The sequence below is a fragment of the Xyrauchen texanus genome, chromosome 21 (genome assembly GCF_025860055.1).
Source record: "Xyrauchen texanus isolate HMW12.3.18 chromosome 21, RBS_HiC_50CHRs, whole genome shotgun sequence".
NCBI lineage: Eukaryota > Metazoa > Chordata > Actinopteri > Cypriniformes > Catostomidae > Xyrauchen > Xyrauchen texanus.
Window position 1 is genome coordinate 21,416,426 of NC_068296.1, and position 17,989 is coordinate 21,434,414.

Consider the following 17,989-nt stretch of genomic DNA (forward strand, 5'->3'; position numbering starts at 1 on the left):
AAATGTCACCAGTTCCTTTCAGATGGCGAACCTCGATAGAGGTTAATGACGTGAAGAACATGGGAACTAACCCTGACCATTTATCTGTGCTTAAATGGATTTTCCAAATCTTGTCATAAAGAAGGTCACATGTTCCACTTGTTCCCCATATCTAGAGGGTTCCCAGCCATGCTTATTATTGTCTTTGCCATTGGACCAGCCTAAAACAGAAAACCAGCTTTAGGCTCTGATGTCCAGGGGAGTGACATTGAGCCTATAGCACCAGGCTCCACCATTAGATCCACTGCCGTGCCCCCACCCCTGGAACGCATGCTAGTAAATGTGGGATATCCAGCACATGACTTAATGCCAAATTACTTCACACTTGTTTGTGTCAACAGTTGGCTTTTGATCTTAATAGACATCACCCATTGGACATGGTGGTCTGGCTGTTTTTCACAAAAAGTATAAAATGAAATTTCAACACAATGATAAAATAAATTCGTTGGGAGTGAATTGAATTGCACTAAAATACGTAGTAGATTATACACTCACCGAGGACTTTATTAGGAACACTATGGTCAAACCAGTCTGGCCATTCTCCTTTGAACTCTCGCATCAACAAGCCATTTCAATCCATAGAACTGACGCGCTCTGGATGTTTTTTGTTTCTGGCACCATTCTAACTAAAATCTAGAGACTGATGTGAATGAAAATCCCAGGAGATCAGCAGGTACAGAAATACTCAAACCAGCCTGTCTGGCACCAACAATCAAGCCATGTGTGCAGTCTTGATTTTGGACATATGATTCAAAATTACTATTAATTTCTTCAGAAGTAAACATTTAATGTGAAAAAATTATGTGTGCACCTTTAGTGACAGTCTAAAATAGCAAAGAAATGTAAAAGATAAATAAAACAAACAGACAAAAATAATGTATTATTATGAATGTATTATGCATTTTGAATATCTTTGAAAACAATGCAATTCAGTAAATAGTTCACCCAAAAATGAAACACAAATGAAGATATTTTATTGGCCATATGATATTTGTTTATCCATATAATGCAAGTGAATGGTGGCCAAATTTTCGAGCTCCAAAAAGGTCATAAAGGCAGCATAAAGGTCATCCATAGGACTCTAGTGTTTTAATCCAAGTCTTCTTAATCAAGCAAGCCACATGTCTGAAAACACCCCAAATCACTCTATTGCAATTGCAATTTTACTCGTTATTTTGATAGCTGCAGTGAAGCGATATGTGTGTGTCACCCCTCCACCATTTTTAATCAATGTGCAAGTGTGTCTGTCATACCTCTGACTGAAGAGAGTGAGATCTCAGCAAAACAGTCTGCATACAGTAGGCTATGTGACACCCTCGGCCAAAACGAGACGTTTTGAGTTTTGAGTCTGCTAGTGTAGAGCCATCTTAAGGGTGAGTAAATTATGAGATAATTATAATTTTTGGGTGACCTATTCCTTTAAATTCGGGTTCGCGAAGTATGTGTGAAAGTTTAAGCGCATCATGCGTTTGAGTGGTTTGAAACACAGCCAATTATATCTATGAACACCAAACCCCCACCCCGCTTTTACCTGAGCAGAAGTTTGAACACCCAACGGTCTCAAGAGTGATCCACAAACAGTCAAGCATGGAAGAGCTGGCTATAGAGAGTATCAGCTTTTTGACAAAGCCCTCGCTGGACACAAATGGAGCAAAATTAGGCTCTTTGGGGGCAGTATTTATCATGCTCAAAAGCGCACTGGGCGCAGGTCTTCTCATCTTCCCCTGGGCGTTTGAGAAAGCTGGAGGAATTCATTCTGCTATCACTGTGGAAATGGCAAGTAACTGTGAAGTTGTTACAGTGAAACACTGGTTGTCTGATTGACGTGAAATACTTGGTTTAATCAATGTTGTGTGTATTTATTGATCTTTATTATGCATTATTGCATTATTATGTATCAGTGTTGAACAACTCATACCTCTGTAATGTTTCAATTAAAATTGCGTTTTCTGTTGCTATTGCTTGTTTTTGACACTGATATGATACAGGATGAATACAGGTGAAGACACTTTCTGATAATTTGTCATTGGAGTTAGTTTTAAAATATGATCCAAATAATTACATTTATAATGGAATCTACAAATAGTAATAGTTAATTAAGCTTAAGGGATAATTCACGTAATAATGAATATTCTGTCTAATTTACTCACCCTCATGTTGTTCCAAACCTGACTTTGACCTGCAAAACAAAAGGAGATGTTAGGCAGAATAAAAGACTCATTTACATTGTATGGAAGAAGCAATGAAAGTGAATGTTGACTGAGACATACATACTGAAACAAAGTATATCACTGGCACAACTAAAGTGTGAATGAATGATGACAAACCTTTAATTTTTTGGTGAACTATCCCTTTAAAGTTCCCACTTTACCTGAATTGACAGTATTATTACTATATTTCTCTGTTCTGCAGATTTCTCTTGTCTTTCTGATCAGTGGACTGGTCATCCTGGGCTATTCGTCTTCAATCAGTGGACAAAACACATATCAGGCAGTTGTCAGAGATGTGTGCGGTCCTGCCATAGGCAAGCTCTGTGAGATTGTATATGTCTTCAATCTCTTCATCATATCTGTTGCTTTCCTCGTCATAGTGGCTGACCAGCTTCAGAAATGTGAGCAACATAAAGTCTTTGTGTCTTTTTCCTGGGGTGGCTTTTAAATGACCCCTCCCCCCACCACACTTTTCTTTTTTTACTAATTACATAATAATATTATATACTCTAAAATAATATTACATTATTATTTTAAAGTAGTATCGGACCAGCCTCATACTGATCCATCTCCATACATTTCTCCCAGTGTGTCTCTCCATGTATGAGTTAATCACAGGCTCACCAGAATCAGAGATGCCCTACCACTGGTACACAGACCAGAGATTTGCTCTGTTTCTACTGTGTCTCTTCTTCATTTTCCCTCTCTCTGTCCCTAAGGAGATCAGCATACAGAAATATACTAGGTGAGAAAATATGTTTTCTCAAGCAGTTCCTTTTTTTTATATATATATATATTGTTTAGAAAATGCAGCACAAATGACAAAAAGGTTGGAAAAGGACGTTGATTCAGGGTTTATACAGTCGTGGAAAAACATAATAAATAATAAAAGATAAATAATAATAAATAAATAATATATATATATATATATATATATATATATATATATATATATATATATATATATATATATATATATATAGGACTGTCAATGGATTCAAATTATAATCTAATCTAATTAATTACATATCATGCTGATTAATTAATCGAATTAATTGCAAATAATCTCATATATAAATATTTGCAAAGAGAGCCCCACAAATAACAATAATATGTAGTAATTAAATGAATATATTTCAATAATTATAAATATAATATACATTATAACTATAATTTAAATAATAATAATGCATTACATAATTGTGGCAAATGAGTAAAGCATTGATGAGACAATAGTGGTCTTATAGGGCAATATATTGTTGAAAATTTTTTATGTTGCTGATGGTATTTTAGCCAATTTTATCGATGAATGACAGGCTTTTAGTGGTAGTCAGTGTTTCGGAGGTCTTGCAATGTTTAGTTCAGTAACATGCAGATACAGTCATATGAAGGTCCTTGAGTCTGTTTGTTTTCATTGCCTTTAGTTTTACTGAGGATTTTATGCTTAGCCTGCCAGCTCCAGTGATGTACAGCTATGGCCAAAAGTATTGGCAGTGACATAAATTTTTAAAGTTTTTTGCTTCAGTTGTTGTGGTGTTGATTCACATTGTTTCTAGATTATAGTGCAGAGTGATCAGATGCATTTTAAATAATTGCAAAAAGCTTCATTGGTCAAAAAAATGAACTTTATCACAAAAAAACAAATTTCACTGTTTTTTTGTCCCTGGCACAAAATGACCAGCTAATATAATTTCACTAATCATATCAGCAGCACCTGGGAACGTGCAAACGAGTACTAGTCAGGTGAAATCACTATCATTCTGATTGGATTATAAGAGCAGACTGATTGCTATAAAAGGAGGGAAGAAGTGCTTCCAATCATCGTGTTCTTGTTAGCAATGGTTACCTCTAAAGAAAGACGTGCAGCCATCATCACTTTGCATCAAAATGGCCTCACATGCAAGGAAATTGCTGCAAAGAATAATCAAGTCAAGTCAAGTGGTTTTTATTGTCGTTTTAACCATATACAGTTAGTACAGTACACAGCAAAACGAGACAACGTTCCTCCAGGACCATGGTGCTACATAAAAACAACAAAGGACCAACACAGGACCACATGAGACAACACAACGAAATAAAATACCTATATAAAAAAAAACCTACATATACCTATATAAAGTGCACGTGCAAACATGTGCAAAAAGTACAGGACAGTACAACAAATTTCTGACAATGAACAGGACAATAGACAGTGCAGCGCCGACCAGTACTCAGTAGTGCAAAAAGATGACAGTTTCTAAAAATGTAAACATAACATACTATGAGATAGTGTTCTATGCACATAGCAGTTATTGAGGTAGCAGACAGTTATAAAGTGACAGTAATTAAAGTGCAACTCAGGACACGTGTGTGTCAAACCAGTCTCTGAGTATTGAGGAGTCTGATGGCTTGGGGGAAGAAGCTGTTACACAGTCTGGCCGCGATGGCCCGAATGCTTTGGTACCTCTTGCCAGATGGGAGGAGGGTAAAGAGTTTGTGTGAGGGGTGTGTGGGGTCGTCCACAATGCTGGTTGCTTTGCGGATACAGTGTTTTTTGTAAATGTCTTTGATGGAGGGAAGAGAGACCCCAATGATCTTCTCAGCTGTCCTCACTATCCTCTGCAGGGCTTTGCGGTCCGAAACGGTGCAAGTCCCAAACCAGGCAGTGATGCAGCTGCTCAGGATGCTCTCAATAGTCCCTCTATAGAATGTAGTGATGATGGGGGTTGGGAGATGTGCTTTCCTCAGCCTTCGAAGAAAGTAGAGACGCTGCTGGGCTTTCTTGGTGATAGAGCTGGTGTTGAGGGACCAGGTGAGGCTCTCCGCCAAGTGAACACCAAGGAATTTGGTGCTTTTGACGATCTCCACAGAGGAGCCGTCGATGTTCAGCGGAGTGTGTTCACCTTGTGCTCTCCTAAAGTCAACAACCATCTCTTTTGTTTTGTCGACATTCAGGGACAGGTTGTTGGCTCTACACCAGTTCGTCAGCCGCTGCACCTCCTCTCTGTATGCTGACTCGTCGTTCTTGCTGATGAGACCCACCACGGTCGTGTCATCGGCGAACTTGATGATGTGATTCGAGCTGTGCATTGCTGCACAGTCGTGAGTCAGCAGAGTGAACAGCAGTGGACTGAGCACACAGCCCAGGGGGGCCCCAGTGCTCAGTGTGGTGGTGGTGGAGATGCTGTTCCCGATCCGGACTGACTGAGGTCTCCCAGTCAGGAAGTCCAGGATCCAGTTGCAGAGGGAGGTGTCCAGGCCCAGCAGGTTCAGCTTTCCAATCAGGTGCTGGGGAATGATTGTGTTGAATGCTGAGCAGATTCAAATGAACAGCATTCGAACGTATGAGTCCTAACGTACGTACGAATAATGCATCTGAAAGAACCATTTACCGGATCATCAAGAACTTCAAGGAGAGAGGTTCAACTGCAGTGAAGAAGGCTTCAGTAAGTGTCCAGCAAGCGCCAGGACCGTCCCCTCCTGAGGAGTCAGTTACGGAATCGTGCCACCACCAGTGCATAGCTTGCTCAATATTGGCAGCAGGTTGGTATGAGTGCATCTGCACGCACAGTGAGGCGAAGACTTTTGGACAATGGCCTGGTGTCAAGAAGCGCAGCAAAGAAGCCACTTCTCTCCAAGAAAAACATCAAGGACAGACTGAAATTCTGCAGGAAGTTCAAGGATTGGACAGCAGAATACTGGTGCAAAGATATTTGCTCTGATGAAGCCCCCTTCCAACTGTTTGAGACATCTGGAAAATTGATAGTCAGGAGAAGAAAAGGTGAATGCTACCATGAGTCCTGTGTCGTGCCAACAGTGAAGCATCCTGAGACCATCCATGTGTGAGGTTCCTTTTCATCCAAGGGAGTGGGCTCTCTCACTATGAATAAAGAATGGTATCAAAACTTCCTGAAGAGCAACTTCTCCCATTGATTCAGGAGCAATTTGGTGATGATCTGTGCATTTTCCAGCATGATGGAGCACCATGTCACAAGGCAAGAGTGATAATGAAGTGGCTCTGAGATTATTACATTGAAATTTTGGATCCGTGGCCAGGCAACTCCCCAAATCTTAATTCCATAGAGAACCTGGGGTCAATCCTCAAAAGACGAGTGGACAAGCAGAAGCCCACAAATTGTGATCAACTCCGAGCACTAATAAGGCAAGAATGAATCGCCATCAGTCAGGATTTGGCCCAGAAGCTGATATCCAGCATGCCAGAGTGAATTGCAGAGGTTATGAAGAATAAGGGTCAACACTAAATATTGACTCTCTGCATATATTGAATGTTTTTGCCAATAAAATCCTTTAAAACGTATGAAACGATTATCATTGTTTTCCAGTACACCATAGAAACATGTGAAAAAATTATCTACAAATACTGAAGCAGCAAACTTTGCAAATCACAAAATGTATGTCACTGCCAATACTTTTGGCCACGGCTGTAGTGTGTGTTTGTTGCTGTTATAGAATTGTCTGTTTTTCATTAGGATTTTATGGTCAATTGCCATGACATAGCATGAAATTTGAATAGGTTTAGAATTTCTATTCTCCACCTACAATGAAGATAATTCTTGTAATGCATTAATATGTCACTAATAGTCTTTCATATTTATTTTTGTGCAGTGTTCTTGGAACTCTTGCTGCTACTTACCTCACTGTAGCCATCACTGTCAAATACCACATGAGGCCAGTCCATGAGATCAATCTTTTGCCTCTGTACAGCAATGGGTAAGTATGGAGCTTTGCAATTTTGTGGAAAATTGAATGAAGGATCATAGCATTTTCAGCATCATCATCTTAGAATGCTTATGTTTTTCCCTTCAGTGCAAAAAAGTATCATCATTATCAATTGTTCAGGTTGAAGTCCTTAACCTGATTGAGAATTAGCATTTTACATCCAAGAGATCTCTCAGAATTTTCCAATGGGTTTTAGAATAGTGGTTTCTCTTACGAGAGGTTCTCTCGTATTGCGTAAGCTAGCTTACGGGAAAGATTCATCTTTTCTGAGATATTGAAGCCAAAAAATTATCCTTAATTTTGTATCCATTGTCAACGCAGTGCAGCAGCTGCATACCTTGAGCGGGCTAGCTAGCGAGCTCATTGGTTGCTCTGCGGCAACTGCTGCAGCCTATAGACGAACTTGAGTGAACTCGCGTCCAATGACAGGCGCCCGCGCCGTCACTGTATCAAAGCCCGCCAGAATGGGCGTGGCTAGAGTGCATATAAGCGTAAGTTCGTAGGCTGGAACCCTGATTTTCATCTATTCAGCAAAGCTCTTCGCATCTCTGAACTGCAGAAGCCGCGTCGCCGTTCGAGGGGCATCTAGCAAGCTTGGACAGCGCTCGAAGAAGCCGGCCATCTTCGCCACCTTCAGCCATCCTGCGAGCTACGCCATCCGGCGACGTATCCTTTTTAGAGCAAGCTAGTTCCTCAGCAAACTTCACAAAAAGAACGAGCGTCTTTTTAAAGATGCCTCGCACCACCTGCGCCTCATGCCGCGCCCCTCTCAGCGCCGGAGACCGCCACCTCATCTGCGCTCTCTGCCTGGGACTGGAACATGCAGAGCTCGCCCTCGCTGACGGCTGATGCGACCTCTGCGAGGAGCTTCCGATGTCGACCCTGCGGGCTCGACTCGAAGCACTCAAAACCGAAGCCGCCGCGCCGCCTTTCGTTTCGCCGCGCAGAAAGTAGCGCCGCTCCCAAAGGCTGCCGGAACCGGTGTTAGAAGCGACTACCTCGCCGGAGCCTCTCCCTCGAGCCTCGCTTTCACCCTCCCCTCCCCCCCGGGACGCGCAGTTGCCGCCGAGCGGCCGCACTGTTGCCATCTCGGATGACGAGGCGGAGGATAAGGGCTGCTGCGAGAAATAACGCGCCTCCTCACACAGGCCGTCGACCGCCTCGGGCTCGAATGGTCACCGCCCTGAGCAGGCTCCCAACAGACTCGACGGCTGCTTTCTTCAGAGCCGTCGCCGCGCGGTGCCTGAGGCCCGGGCCGCTCCCTTCCTGCCGGAACTCCACGCCGAGCTCTCTAAATCGTGGAACGCGCCTCTCTCGGCCAGGAACCGATCCCATGTCTCCACCTCTCTCGCTTCGGTGGACGGCGCCACCGAGAGGGGCTACTCTTCCATCCCCCCGGTCGAGGATTCGGTAGCAGCACACCTTTGCCCGCCCTCCGTGAGATGGCGGTCTAAGCCAGTGCTCCCGTCTAAGGCCTGCAGAACTACTTCCGCCTGTGTTGGCCGCGCCTATGCCGCCGCCGGCCAAGCCGCATCTGCTCTGCATTCCATGGCTGTTTTACAGATCCTCCAAGCGGACCTTCTTCGAGAGTGGGATGAGAAAGGCAGGCACCCAGAGGCTGTTTCAGATCTAAAGAGCGCGACGGATCTCGCCCTTCGCGCCACCAAAGCTGCAGCTCAAGCCCTAGGGAAGTGCATGGCCGCGCTGACTGTGACCGAGAGACACCTATGGCTAACGCTAGCCGACATGGGAGAAGCTGAACGCTCCACGTTCCTCAATGCGCCGCTCTCTCCGTCCGGTCTCTTCGGTTCCGCGGTGAGTGGCATTGTTGACCGTTTCTCGGAAGTCCAGAAAGCCACCCAAGCCATGAATCTCTTTCTGCCTCGTCGCGCTAGCTCCTCTGCAGGCCGCCCACGTAACCAGCCTCCTGCACGAGCCTCTTCACAGCGCCCAGCTCAGCAAAGCCAGACTTCTCAGCGTCGACAGGGCAGCCGCCCTAGAACGCGCTCAGACAGCCGCCACAGACCGCCGCCCCCCGCGGGCCTCGGCCTAAGATTGCGCTGAAACCTGAGCAACTGAAGTCCTCCTAGCTTTGTTGAGGAAACGACGGCTCAGTCCCGCCGCGGCCGGACCACCGTCAAAGCTTCGCCCCCGTCAGTCCCCTTCTCTCAGGCTACTGCAGTGGTGGATTCAGCAGCCAACAAGCCGGTGATACTGCCCGCTTGCCTGCACTCAAATGCCGTTTTCACGGCGACCCAAAGAAATCTTGTAAAAAGCAAACATGCCTTATGTGTAGAAAATGTGCCCACAATCCAGTGTTCACCCCTACACACAAGCATTACACTTCCCGTGTCCCTATCAGAGCCCACTCACATAAAGCGGGCACAGCCAGCTCGAGTGTTAGAGTCAATAAACGTTCCCACGAATCCGTGCGCGCGCCCCTTCTCTGCCCGCTCTGTCACACGGCCAGCAAACACCTCTCTGTATGTAAGTCCCATGCCCGTGACTATGCTCGCGCATCACTTCACAGATGTGACTCTTTCCCCATTCACCTCTATCGGGAAGTCACTCACAGAACAGCCTGTCCCTGCTGTCTACGAGCAGTCATGCATAAGCACAGTAAACGCGCTCACACATTCTGTTCAGCTCGCTGTGTGCGGCAATCAGGGCGACTTGGCCATTCACCCTCTAGCGTTACGCTTCAAAGCGTGGAAAGCTATCCCAGGGATATCCAAATGGGTGTTAAGCACAATAAAACGGCTATTTGCTACAGTTCGATCGCCGCCCTCCCCGCTTCAGAGCGCTGCTCGAAACTACTGTTAACACGGAAGCAGCCTGCATGCTTCGTTCAGAAATAGCAAACCTTCTGTGCAAAAGGGCCATAGAGAGAGTGCCACCTTCTCTGAGCGAGTCAGGGTTTTACAGCCGTTATTTTCTTGTCCCCAAGAAAGACGGCGTCCTCAGACCAATATTAGATCTCAGGGTTTTGAACAAGGTGCTCGCAAAAGACCGCTCAAAATGCTTACAATCAGGAAACTCCTCACGCATGTGCGCCAGGGGGACTGGTTTATTTCTCTCGATCTGAAAGATGCCTACTTTCAGATTCAGATAAATCCCTGTCACAGGCCATTCTTGAGATTCGCCTTCGACGGCCAGGTTTATCAATACACCGTCCTTCCGTTCGGCCTGTCTTTAGCACCCCGTACTTTCACGAAGTGCATGGATGCGGCGCTCGCACCCCTGCGGAGTCAGGGCTTGCGAATTCTGAACTATTTGGACGATTGGCTGATTTTGGCACTGTCACATACGGAGCTTCTGTCTCACAGGACAGTTCTCCTCAGTCATCTGAACAGTTTGGGTCTTGCAGTCAATTGGACCAAGAGCTCACTACAGCCCAGTCAGGCAGTTTCCCTCCTTGGAATAGAACTAGACTCCATGGCGATGACGGCTCGCTTATCTACACAGCGCGTGCGCCGTGTTCAGCGACTAGCCGCGTCCTTTCAGATGAACAGCCTCACGCCTCTGAAAAAATTTGGCCTCAGCCGCAGCAGTACTTCAGCTGGGTTTACTGTGCATGCGCCCGTTTCAGCATTGGCTAAACACCCGCGCGTCTCGCCGGGCTTGGGCCACGGGCCGCCAGCCGATCAGAGTGACTCAGACCTGTATCTCAGCTCTGCAGCCCTGGGCAGTGGCCGAATGGTATCAGCGGGGAGTGACGATGGGTGCTGTATCTCGCTGAAAAGTCATCTCGACAGACGCGTCCAACACGGGTTGGGGCGCGGTCTGCGAGGGCTCTCCGGTTTTTGGCCTGTGGTCAGTTCAGGAAAAGCTCCTTCACATAAATTGTCTGGAAATGATAGCGGTCGAGTACGCCGCCGTGCGCTTCCTCCCGGTCATTCAGGGTCACCACGTCCTGGTCCGTTCGGACAACAGATCTGTGGTATCCTATCTAAACCGTCAGGGCGGTGTCAGATCCAGGAACCTCTTCCATCTGACAAAACGCATACTGAGTTGGTCCCAGTGCCACCTGCGCTCGCTGAGGGTGACGCGACGTGTCAGGCCACCTGAACGACGGCCCAGACAGACTGTCCAGAGACAATATTTCCCCAGGGGAATGGTCCCTGCACGCTCAAACAGTCCAGAAGTTATGGAGCATATTCGGCAGAGCAGAGATAGACCTCTTTGCGTCAGAAGAGAACTCTCACTGCCCAGTATTTTTCTCGAAGCGAGGACGCCGCTGGCCCAGGACTGGCCCAACCGCCCGCTTTACGCCTTCCCTCCCGTCTCGCTATTGCCACAGGTAATGCAGAGGATCAGGGAAACACGTCACTCGGTGCTCCTCATAGCCCCGCGCTGGGAGAATCAGACATGGTTCCCGGAGCTTACGCAGCTGTCACTGACAGCCCCGTGGCCCATTCCAGTGAGAGCAGATCTCCTCTCTCAAGCTCGCGGCACGATCTGGCATCCCCACCCAGAGCGCTGGGCACTGCACGCGTGGGTGATCAACGACTACCCGTCGCTTTGCCAGAAGGAGTAATAAACACTATCATACACACTAGAGCCCCTTCCACGAGAAGACTCTATGCATCCAAATGGTCTGTGTTTTCAAAATGGTGCACCGACAGAGACCTGGACCCACGGACATGTAGGGTGTCGTCGCTGCTCGTGTTTTTACAAGAGCTGCTGGATAAGGGCAGATCCCCATCCACGCTCAAAGTGTACGTGGCGGCCGTCGTGGCGTTCGCTGAACCCCTGCACGGCCAGTCACTGGGAAAAAATGAGCTGATCATCCGCTTCCTCAGGGGAGCTAGAAGGATGAACCCCCCGCGCCCCCCATCGGTTCCTATCTGGGATCTTTCCGTAGTTCTCGAGCTATGAAAGCCCCCTTTCGAACCGCTTCAATCCGTGGATTTGAAATACCTTTCACTCAAAACCGTTTTTCTAACTGCCCTGTCATCAGTTAAACGTGTGGGAGACCTTCACGCGCTGTCTGTCAGCGCTGCGTGTCTTGAGTTTGGACCAAGTGACTCCAATGTCATTTTAAAGCCTAGACACGGCTATGTCCCCAAGGTGATCGGTACTCCTTTCAGAGCACAAATCATTTCCCTATCGGCGCTGCCAGCATCCGATAGTCAACGCGACGCCAATCTCCTTTGCCCAGTCAGAGCACTGAGATTGTATACTGCGCGCTCCGCCTCTTTCAGACGCTCTGAGCAGCTTTTCGTTTCTTTCGGAGGGCGCACCAAAGGTTTCGCCGCCTCGAAACAGACACTGTCTAGATGGATAGTGGACGCTATTGCTGCCGCGTACGCGTCAAAAGACCTACCATGCCCGTTAGGCATTAGGGCTCACTCCACTAGAGGCATGGCCTCCTCATGGGCATGGTCCAGCGGGATTTCCATTCATGACATATGTGTGGCAGCGGGCTGGGCTTCCCCCTCCACCTTTGTCAGATTTTACAATCTGGAAGTGCTCGCCCTGAAGGCAAAACTACTAGCGGTTTAATACGCTACAGCTCCCCTGGTGAGCTGCACTGACGGGACACATTCCACACAGACCGGCACCGGCGCTCTGTCTTTCCCTTCCCACTATGTGCTTATGTATTACACACACACTGGCCCGCACTCTTGCCAGCCAAATATTATTCCCCCACTCACAAGGGCTCCCCCGGGTCCCCCCACCCCCGGGGCTCATGCAGTGGATGCTTGGCGCGCACGGCGTTGACAATGGGTTCCCGTAGCGTAAGTTAGCTTACGCAATACGAGAGAACCTCTCGTAAGAGAACGAATCGGTTACCTACGTAACCTCGGTTCTCTCTAGATGAGGGAACGAGTATTGCGTAGCCGGCCGTGCTCGCGCCACGAGCGATTTTCGCTACATTCAATGAAAACCAGGGTTCCAGCCTACGAACTTATGCTTATATGCACTCTAGCCACGCCCATTCTGGCGGGCTTTGATACAGTGACGGCGCGGGCGCCTGTCATTGGACGCGAGTTCACTCAAGTTTGTCTATAGGCTGCAGCAGTTGCCGCAGAGCAACCAATGAGCTCGCTAGCTAGCCCGCTCAAGGTATGCAGCTGCTGCACTGCGTTGACAATGGATACAAAATTAAGGATAATTTTTTGGCTTCAATATCTCAGAAAAGATTAATCTTTCCCGTAAGCTAACTTACGCAATACTCGTTCCCTCATCTAGAGAGAACCGAGGTTACGTAGGTAACCGATTCGTTTTGATTCATGAGTAAAATAAGATATGTGGTTAACAATAATACATGAAGAGATTTTCAAGCATTTCCCCCCATTACATAAATGACGCAAAAGTCAGATGCAAATAGAAGCCGCAGTGTTTTTTTAAACCTTAAATTCATGGGAATTTCACCAAACATACATATTTGGATCTTTAGAGACCTGGCACTTATAATGGGGCCACAAGTTTGGAATAATGTACATATTTTGCTGTTTTGGAAGGAAATTGGTATTTTAAATCACCAAAGTGACATTCAATTGATCACAAAGTATAGTCAGGACATTACTGATGTAAAAAACAGTACTGATGAAATTGTCTTCAAGTAATGTTAACCACAGACCTTATTTTACTCTAATATTTTACCGTATTCTAAAAACCCATTCAGATTCTTCTGGGAACCCATGGCATCTTAACCTCCCTGGTTGGCTTACAAATTGACGTCATGACTGAAAAGCTCTATTACCACTTTTTGCATGAAGCCACCTCTGTTTAATAATAATATTACTACTACTACTAATAATATATTTTTTTAGAGCAAGCTCATGGACTTCGATGTTCAACGTTGTTCCAACTATCTGCTTTGGCTTTCAGGTGAGTGCGCTCAGGGACCTCCGATTGGCTAGTTTGTGGGATAACATGTTTTCTAGCTTTTTTCTAGCATTCCCCTTTGAGAAAAATAGCATTGAAATTCTTTCATTGAATATCATCACTCCATAGACAGCCAATCAGTCTTCAGTCCACAAAAGATGGGGAGCCAAGTAGCTTTTTGCTCCCACTTTAATATTTTAGGTCAGGTCAGGTGCAAAGAATGAAAAATGATGCAGCTTTGTGATGAGTTTTATTTGTTAGTTCTCCTGTAACCACGGTAATACAGGGGAATTGTCAAAAATGTAATAAAAGTTCTGTGTGGTGGCACTGCAGACAAGTGCAGGATTATTCAGTGTCCATTGCCTGTGGCTGATTGATCACAAGGCAGGAATAGAGAGGTGAGGAAAAGGGAGATTTGAAAAGAGCTGTGCAAGAAGGGAATTGGTGAGAAATGAGCTAGTGCTGAAGGTGTTTTAGTTTTTCTTCATTACAGGAAAAGCCTTTTGAGCCCTTTGTGTAAATGTGTTGGAGATCTGATTATTGAACACAACTGTGTTTGAGCTGATACTTCAAACTCTGTATTTACTGTTTCAGTGCCATGAGGCCTGCATTGCTGTCTATAGTAGTATGGAGAACAGGAAGCTGTCCCACTGGGTCTTCATCTCTGTGGTGTCCATGTTCATCTGCCTCATCATCTACTCTCTCACTGGTCGGTTTTGTTCATGGTCAACATATTATTAAAACTTGCTTCTCATTAACTGCATATGAAATTCTCAAATATATAACATTAGAAATTGACTACAAGCGTGCAAATATACTAGCATTTAAACCTTTAGTACAGCATATAATACTACTCTAGTAGTCTAATACTACAGTAACCACAGGTGTTTATCACATACATTTTTATTGCATTTTAATCATCTTCATTTATATCTATTATCACATAAATTTAAATCTACCAAACTTAATTTTATGAATTTTTGTCTTGAAAAGTGTGTCTGTGCTATGTTTCTTTCAAATTAAATTCCCATTGGTTTGATATTTTAGATAGTGCTGTCAGTCGATTAAATGTTTTATTCTCGATTAATCACATAATTTTTGTAGTATATCACGATTAATCGCATATTTTGAAAATATGGAAATTTAACACCACATATGCTTATTGTCCTGTCAAAATGCATTTATTTCCATTTCAGGAAGAAAACAAAACAATATGTAGCAATATAATGCTTAATTAACATTTTCCAAACAAAGTCTTTCACAGTATAAACACAGAAATGTACTAAAATAGCAGCAATTCAAGTAATATTAAATGTTTCCCAAAGTCTAAATGGGAGGTTGACTAATCTAAAGAACTAATCCCCACATAAATTGCATATTCATAAACTCTCATCCTCCACAATATTAATCTACTGGTAAACTGTAGCTATACGCATTCCTACAGCAATAAAGCTGCGTTCGTCATTCGTGTCAGGGCGTCAGCGCCAGCATTGAGCGTCGCTTTGAACTCCACATGAAAAGCACTTGCAGGCAAAAATGTCTCATTTTGCATTTTGGTGATAGTTACAGGTTGAAAAATATTAGATTTTCTCAAGTCCCATCTGGGCTTGTTTTGTACATCAGATAGTACTAAGAGGTCTTTTTCCCTTCACTGACAGGGAAGTGCTGTTGTGTGTGTGTTGTGAAGGGTGTGTCAGTGTAATGACTCCGGGTGTTTATGCTGTATTAATGGTATATGCGTAAATCACGATCAAGAAAGATTTACGTGTTCATTCAGACAGCTTTAATTTGATCTAATTCAATAATTTGTAAGATTTACTTAAGTGTCCAGTATATTGGGAGGACCATTATTAATAGTTGTTGGTTATTTAAAGGGGGATGTAATGATTCATTATTTCAGTAAAAAGCATAGCCTGTTGATCACCAAATGAATCCATATTTCACCTGTTTTGTAGGAGTCTATGGGTACCTGACATTTGGGAAGAACGTTGCTCCTGATATTCTGATGTCATACAGTGGGGGTGATTTAACCATGATTGTTGCCAGGCTGCTCTTTGGGATTTCAATCATTACTATCTTTCCCATCATTGTCCTACTTGGAAGGTATGCCGATAAAACAGAGTCTTATGGTTAGCAGAAGGACAAATAAATCTGTTGTCACAACCAAGATGACACTTATTATTGGTGGGTGAAGGCACACATTTCTGTAGGTGTGATCAGTAAGCCTACACTACATTTTGCCACTCCATGTAAGCTCATAGTAATTAATTTGCCCAAAGACATTGGCTGAAGTCATTTTAACGTGGTTGGATGGCTGTGCGGTATTGCCATTTACTGTAGGTATGTGTGTATGTAGATCTGTGATTCAGGATCCATTGCTGAGGCGCAGACGCAAACACACTGCTGTGACTGATTCCTACGAGTGCCGTACCCGTGTTGCCCTGACCACAGCCTGGGTCTCAATCACCCTTCTCATTGCAGTCTTTGTTCCAGACATCAGCAAAGTGATCAGTGTTGTAGGGGGAGTCAGTGCTTTCTTCATCTTTATATTTCCAGGTAAATCTACCTGTCTAGTTTATGGCCCTTTACTGTATTGAATTGCATATAACACAACACATTCTTGTGTTAAACAAAACAGAACAAATGTAACAGGATGCAGGTTTCTCGAGACACATTTCAAAAGTTATTTTAATTTGCTAATTAAAAATGTTGTGCTCATTGCATGGGACACTGACAGTGGTGAGAGAAGCATCACAATGATCAAAGAAATCTGTCTTGCACATGTTTACATGGAAATACAATTACAAAATAGTGCAGATGGACGCAAAACACACATAATGTGTAAACGGCCCTTTAAAAACCAGGGAGGCCTATATTCCCACAACACTTCATGTCTGAGCATCTAAATGTAATGTGAAAGTACTTAAAAGGAATATTCCTGGTTCAATACAAGTTAAGCTCAATTGACAGAATTTGTAGCACAATGTTGATTACCTCATCCATACTTTTCTTTAAAAATTAAAAAATTAAAAAATTGAGGTTACATTGAGGCACTTACAATGGAATTGAATTGGGTCAATGAAAGTGAATGAAATGCGAAGCTAATAATTTTATAAAAAAAAACACTTGCAGTATTTCTTCTGTTAAACTTGTGTTTCATTTTAGCTGTAAAAAGAAGTTGTAAAATTGGCTATAGCTTTACACAGAAAAGGTTAGTAAGTGAATTTATCAGACTAAAATATTTTTTGTTTACATGACATGTATGTCCTTTATATCTTTGGGCTATACTTTCGAAACTGTGTATTTTAACGTTAAAAAATTGTCCCCCATTCACTTCCATTACAAGTGCCTCACTGGAACCATAATTTTTGCTTTTTTTTAAAGAAAAGGAGGAACGAGTTGAAATCAATTTTTGTGGTGATACATATTATGCCACAAATGCTGTCGATTGAGATTAACTTGTTTTGAACCTGGAACATTCTTTAACTTCTGTTAGACATCTTATGTGCTAAGCTAGAATGATGTTTTGTACATTTATATTTTTTATATTCTATTATGTATATCTTTTTTTGAAGGGCTTTGCCTGATATTTTCTGTGCAGTCAGAGGCAATTTCTCCTATACTGAGGTGAGAGAAGTGGGATGGAGAATATTTATCCCAACTCAATACTTATCCCATGACATATTTAATCATCATGTGTTTTATTCTTTTTTTTCCAGATATCTTCTGATTGTATGGGGTATGATCTCACTTTTCTGTGGTACCTTTGTCTTTGGGCAGAGCACTTCAATTGCAATCATGCAACTCTTAAGTGAGATCTAAATATCTTTTGCAATTTTCCCTTAAATGTATTTTGTCAGCTTTTGTCTGAAAAGTTTTAATATCAGCTACAATTTAACACAAGGTCTTTTAACTGTATGATTTTGGGCATAATTTTAAACATTGCTCCAAAATTACAAAATACTGAGTTTAACATTCATGTAGGAGTAATTCCTTAAACAGAATTATATTTACTAGGGATGCACTGATATGTACTTTTTTGCCCAACACCGATTTTTACAAAACATTACAGGCCGATAACGTTTACGATATTTTGCAACATACCTTATTTTGTCATCAGATCACTGTTTAAATAAGGAATGCTTAAAAATTTTACAAAAAAGGTACAAAAGTTTTTTACTGTTTTA

At 43.8% G+C, this 17,989-nt stretch overlaps 1 protein-coding gene across 1 annotated transcript; it reads left to right on the forward strand.

The window, feature by feature from the left end:
• Positions 1-1,626: 1,626 nt before the first annotated feature.
• On the forward strand, positions 1,627-17,624 carry slc38a8a (solute carrier family 38 member 8a). The gene is made up of 10 exons (XM_052152907.1): positions 1,627-1,815; positions 2,452-2,650; positions 2,838-2,994; positions 6,855-6,959; positions 13,748-13,805; positions 14,397-14,511; positions 15,758-15,905; positions 16,159-16,358; positions 17,378-17,429; positions 17,522-17,624. Exons 1-10 carry the CDS (start codon positions 1,627-1,629, stop codon positions 17,622-17,624), a joined length of 1,326 nt encoding a protein of 441 aa, XP_052008867.1.
• The last annotated feature ends 365 nt before the right edge of the window (positions 17,625-17,989 follow it).

What these genes read in the sequence shown, in the direction of transcription:
- slc38a8a (XM_052152907.1), top strand. Translation starts at nt 1,627, where the DNA reads ATGGAAGAGCTGGCTATAGAGAGTATCAGCTTTTTGACAAAGCCCTCG. An exon ending in GGCTGACCAGCTTCAGAAAT is followed by an intron (nt 2,651 to 2,837) that starts GTGAGCAACATA and finishes CATTTCTCCCAG; the next exon opens with TGTGTCTCTCCATGTATGAG. An exon ending in GCAATTTCTCCTATACTGAG is followed by an intron (nt 17,430 to 17,521) that starts GTGAGAGAAGTG and finishes TTTTTTTTCCAG; the next exon opens with ATATCTTCTGATTGTATGGG.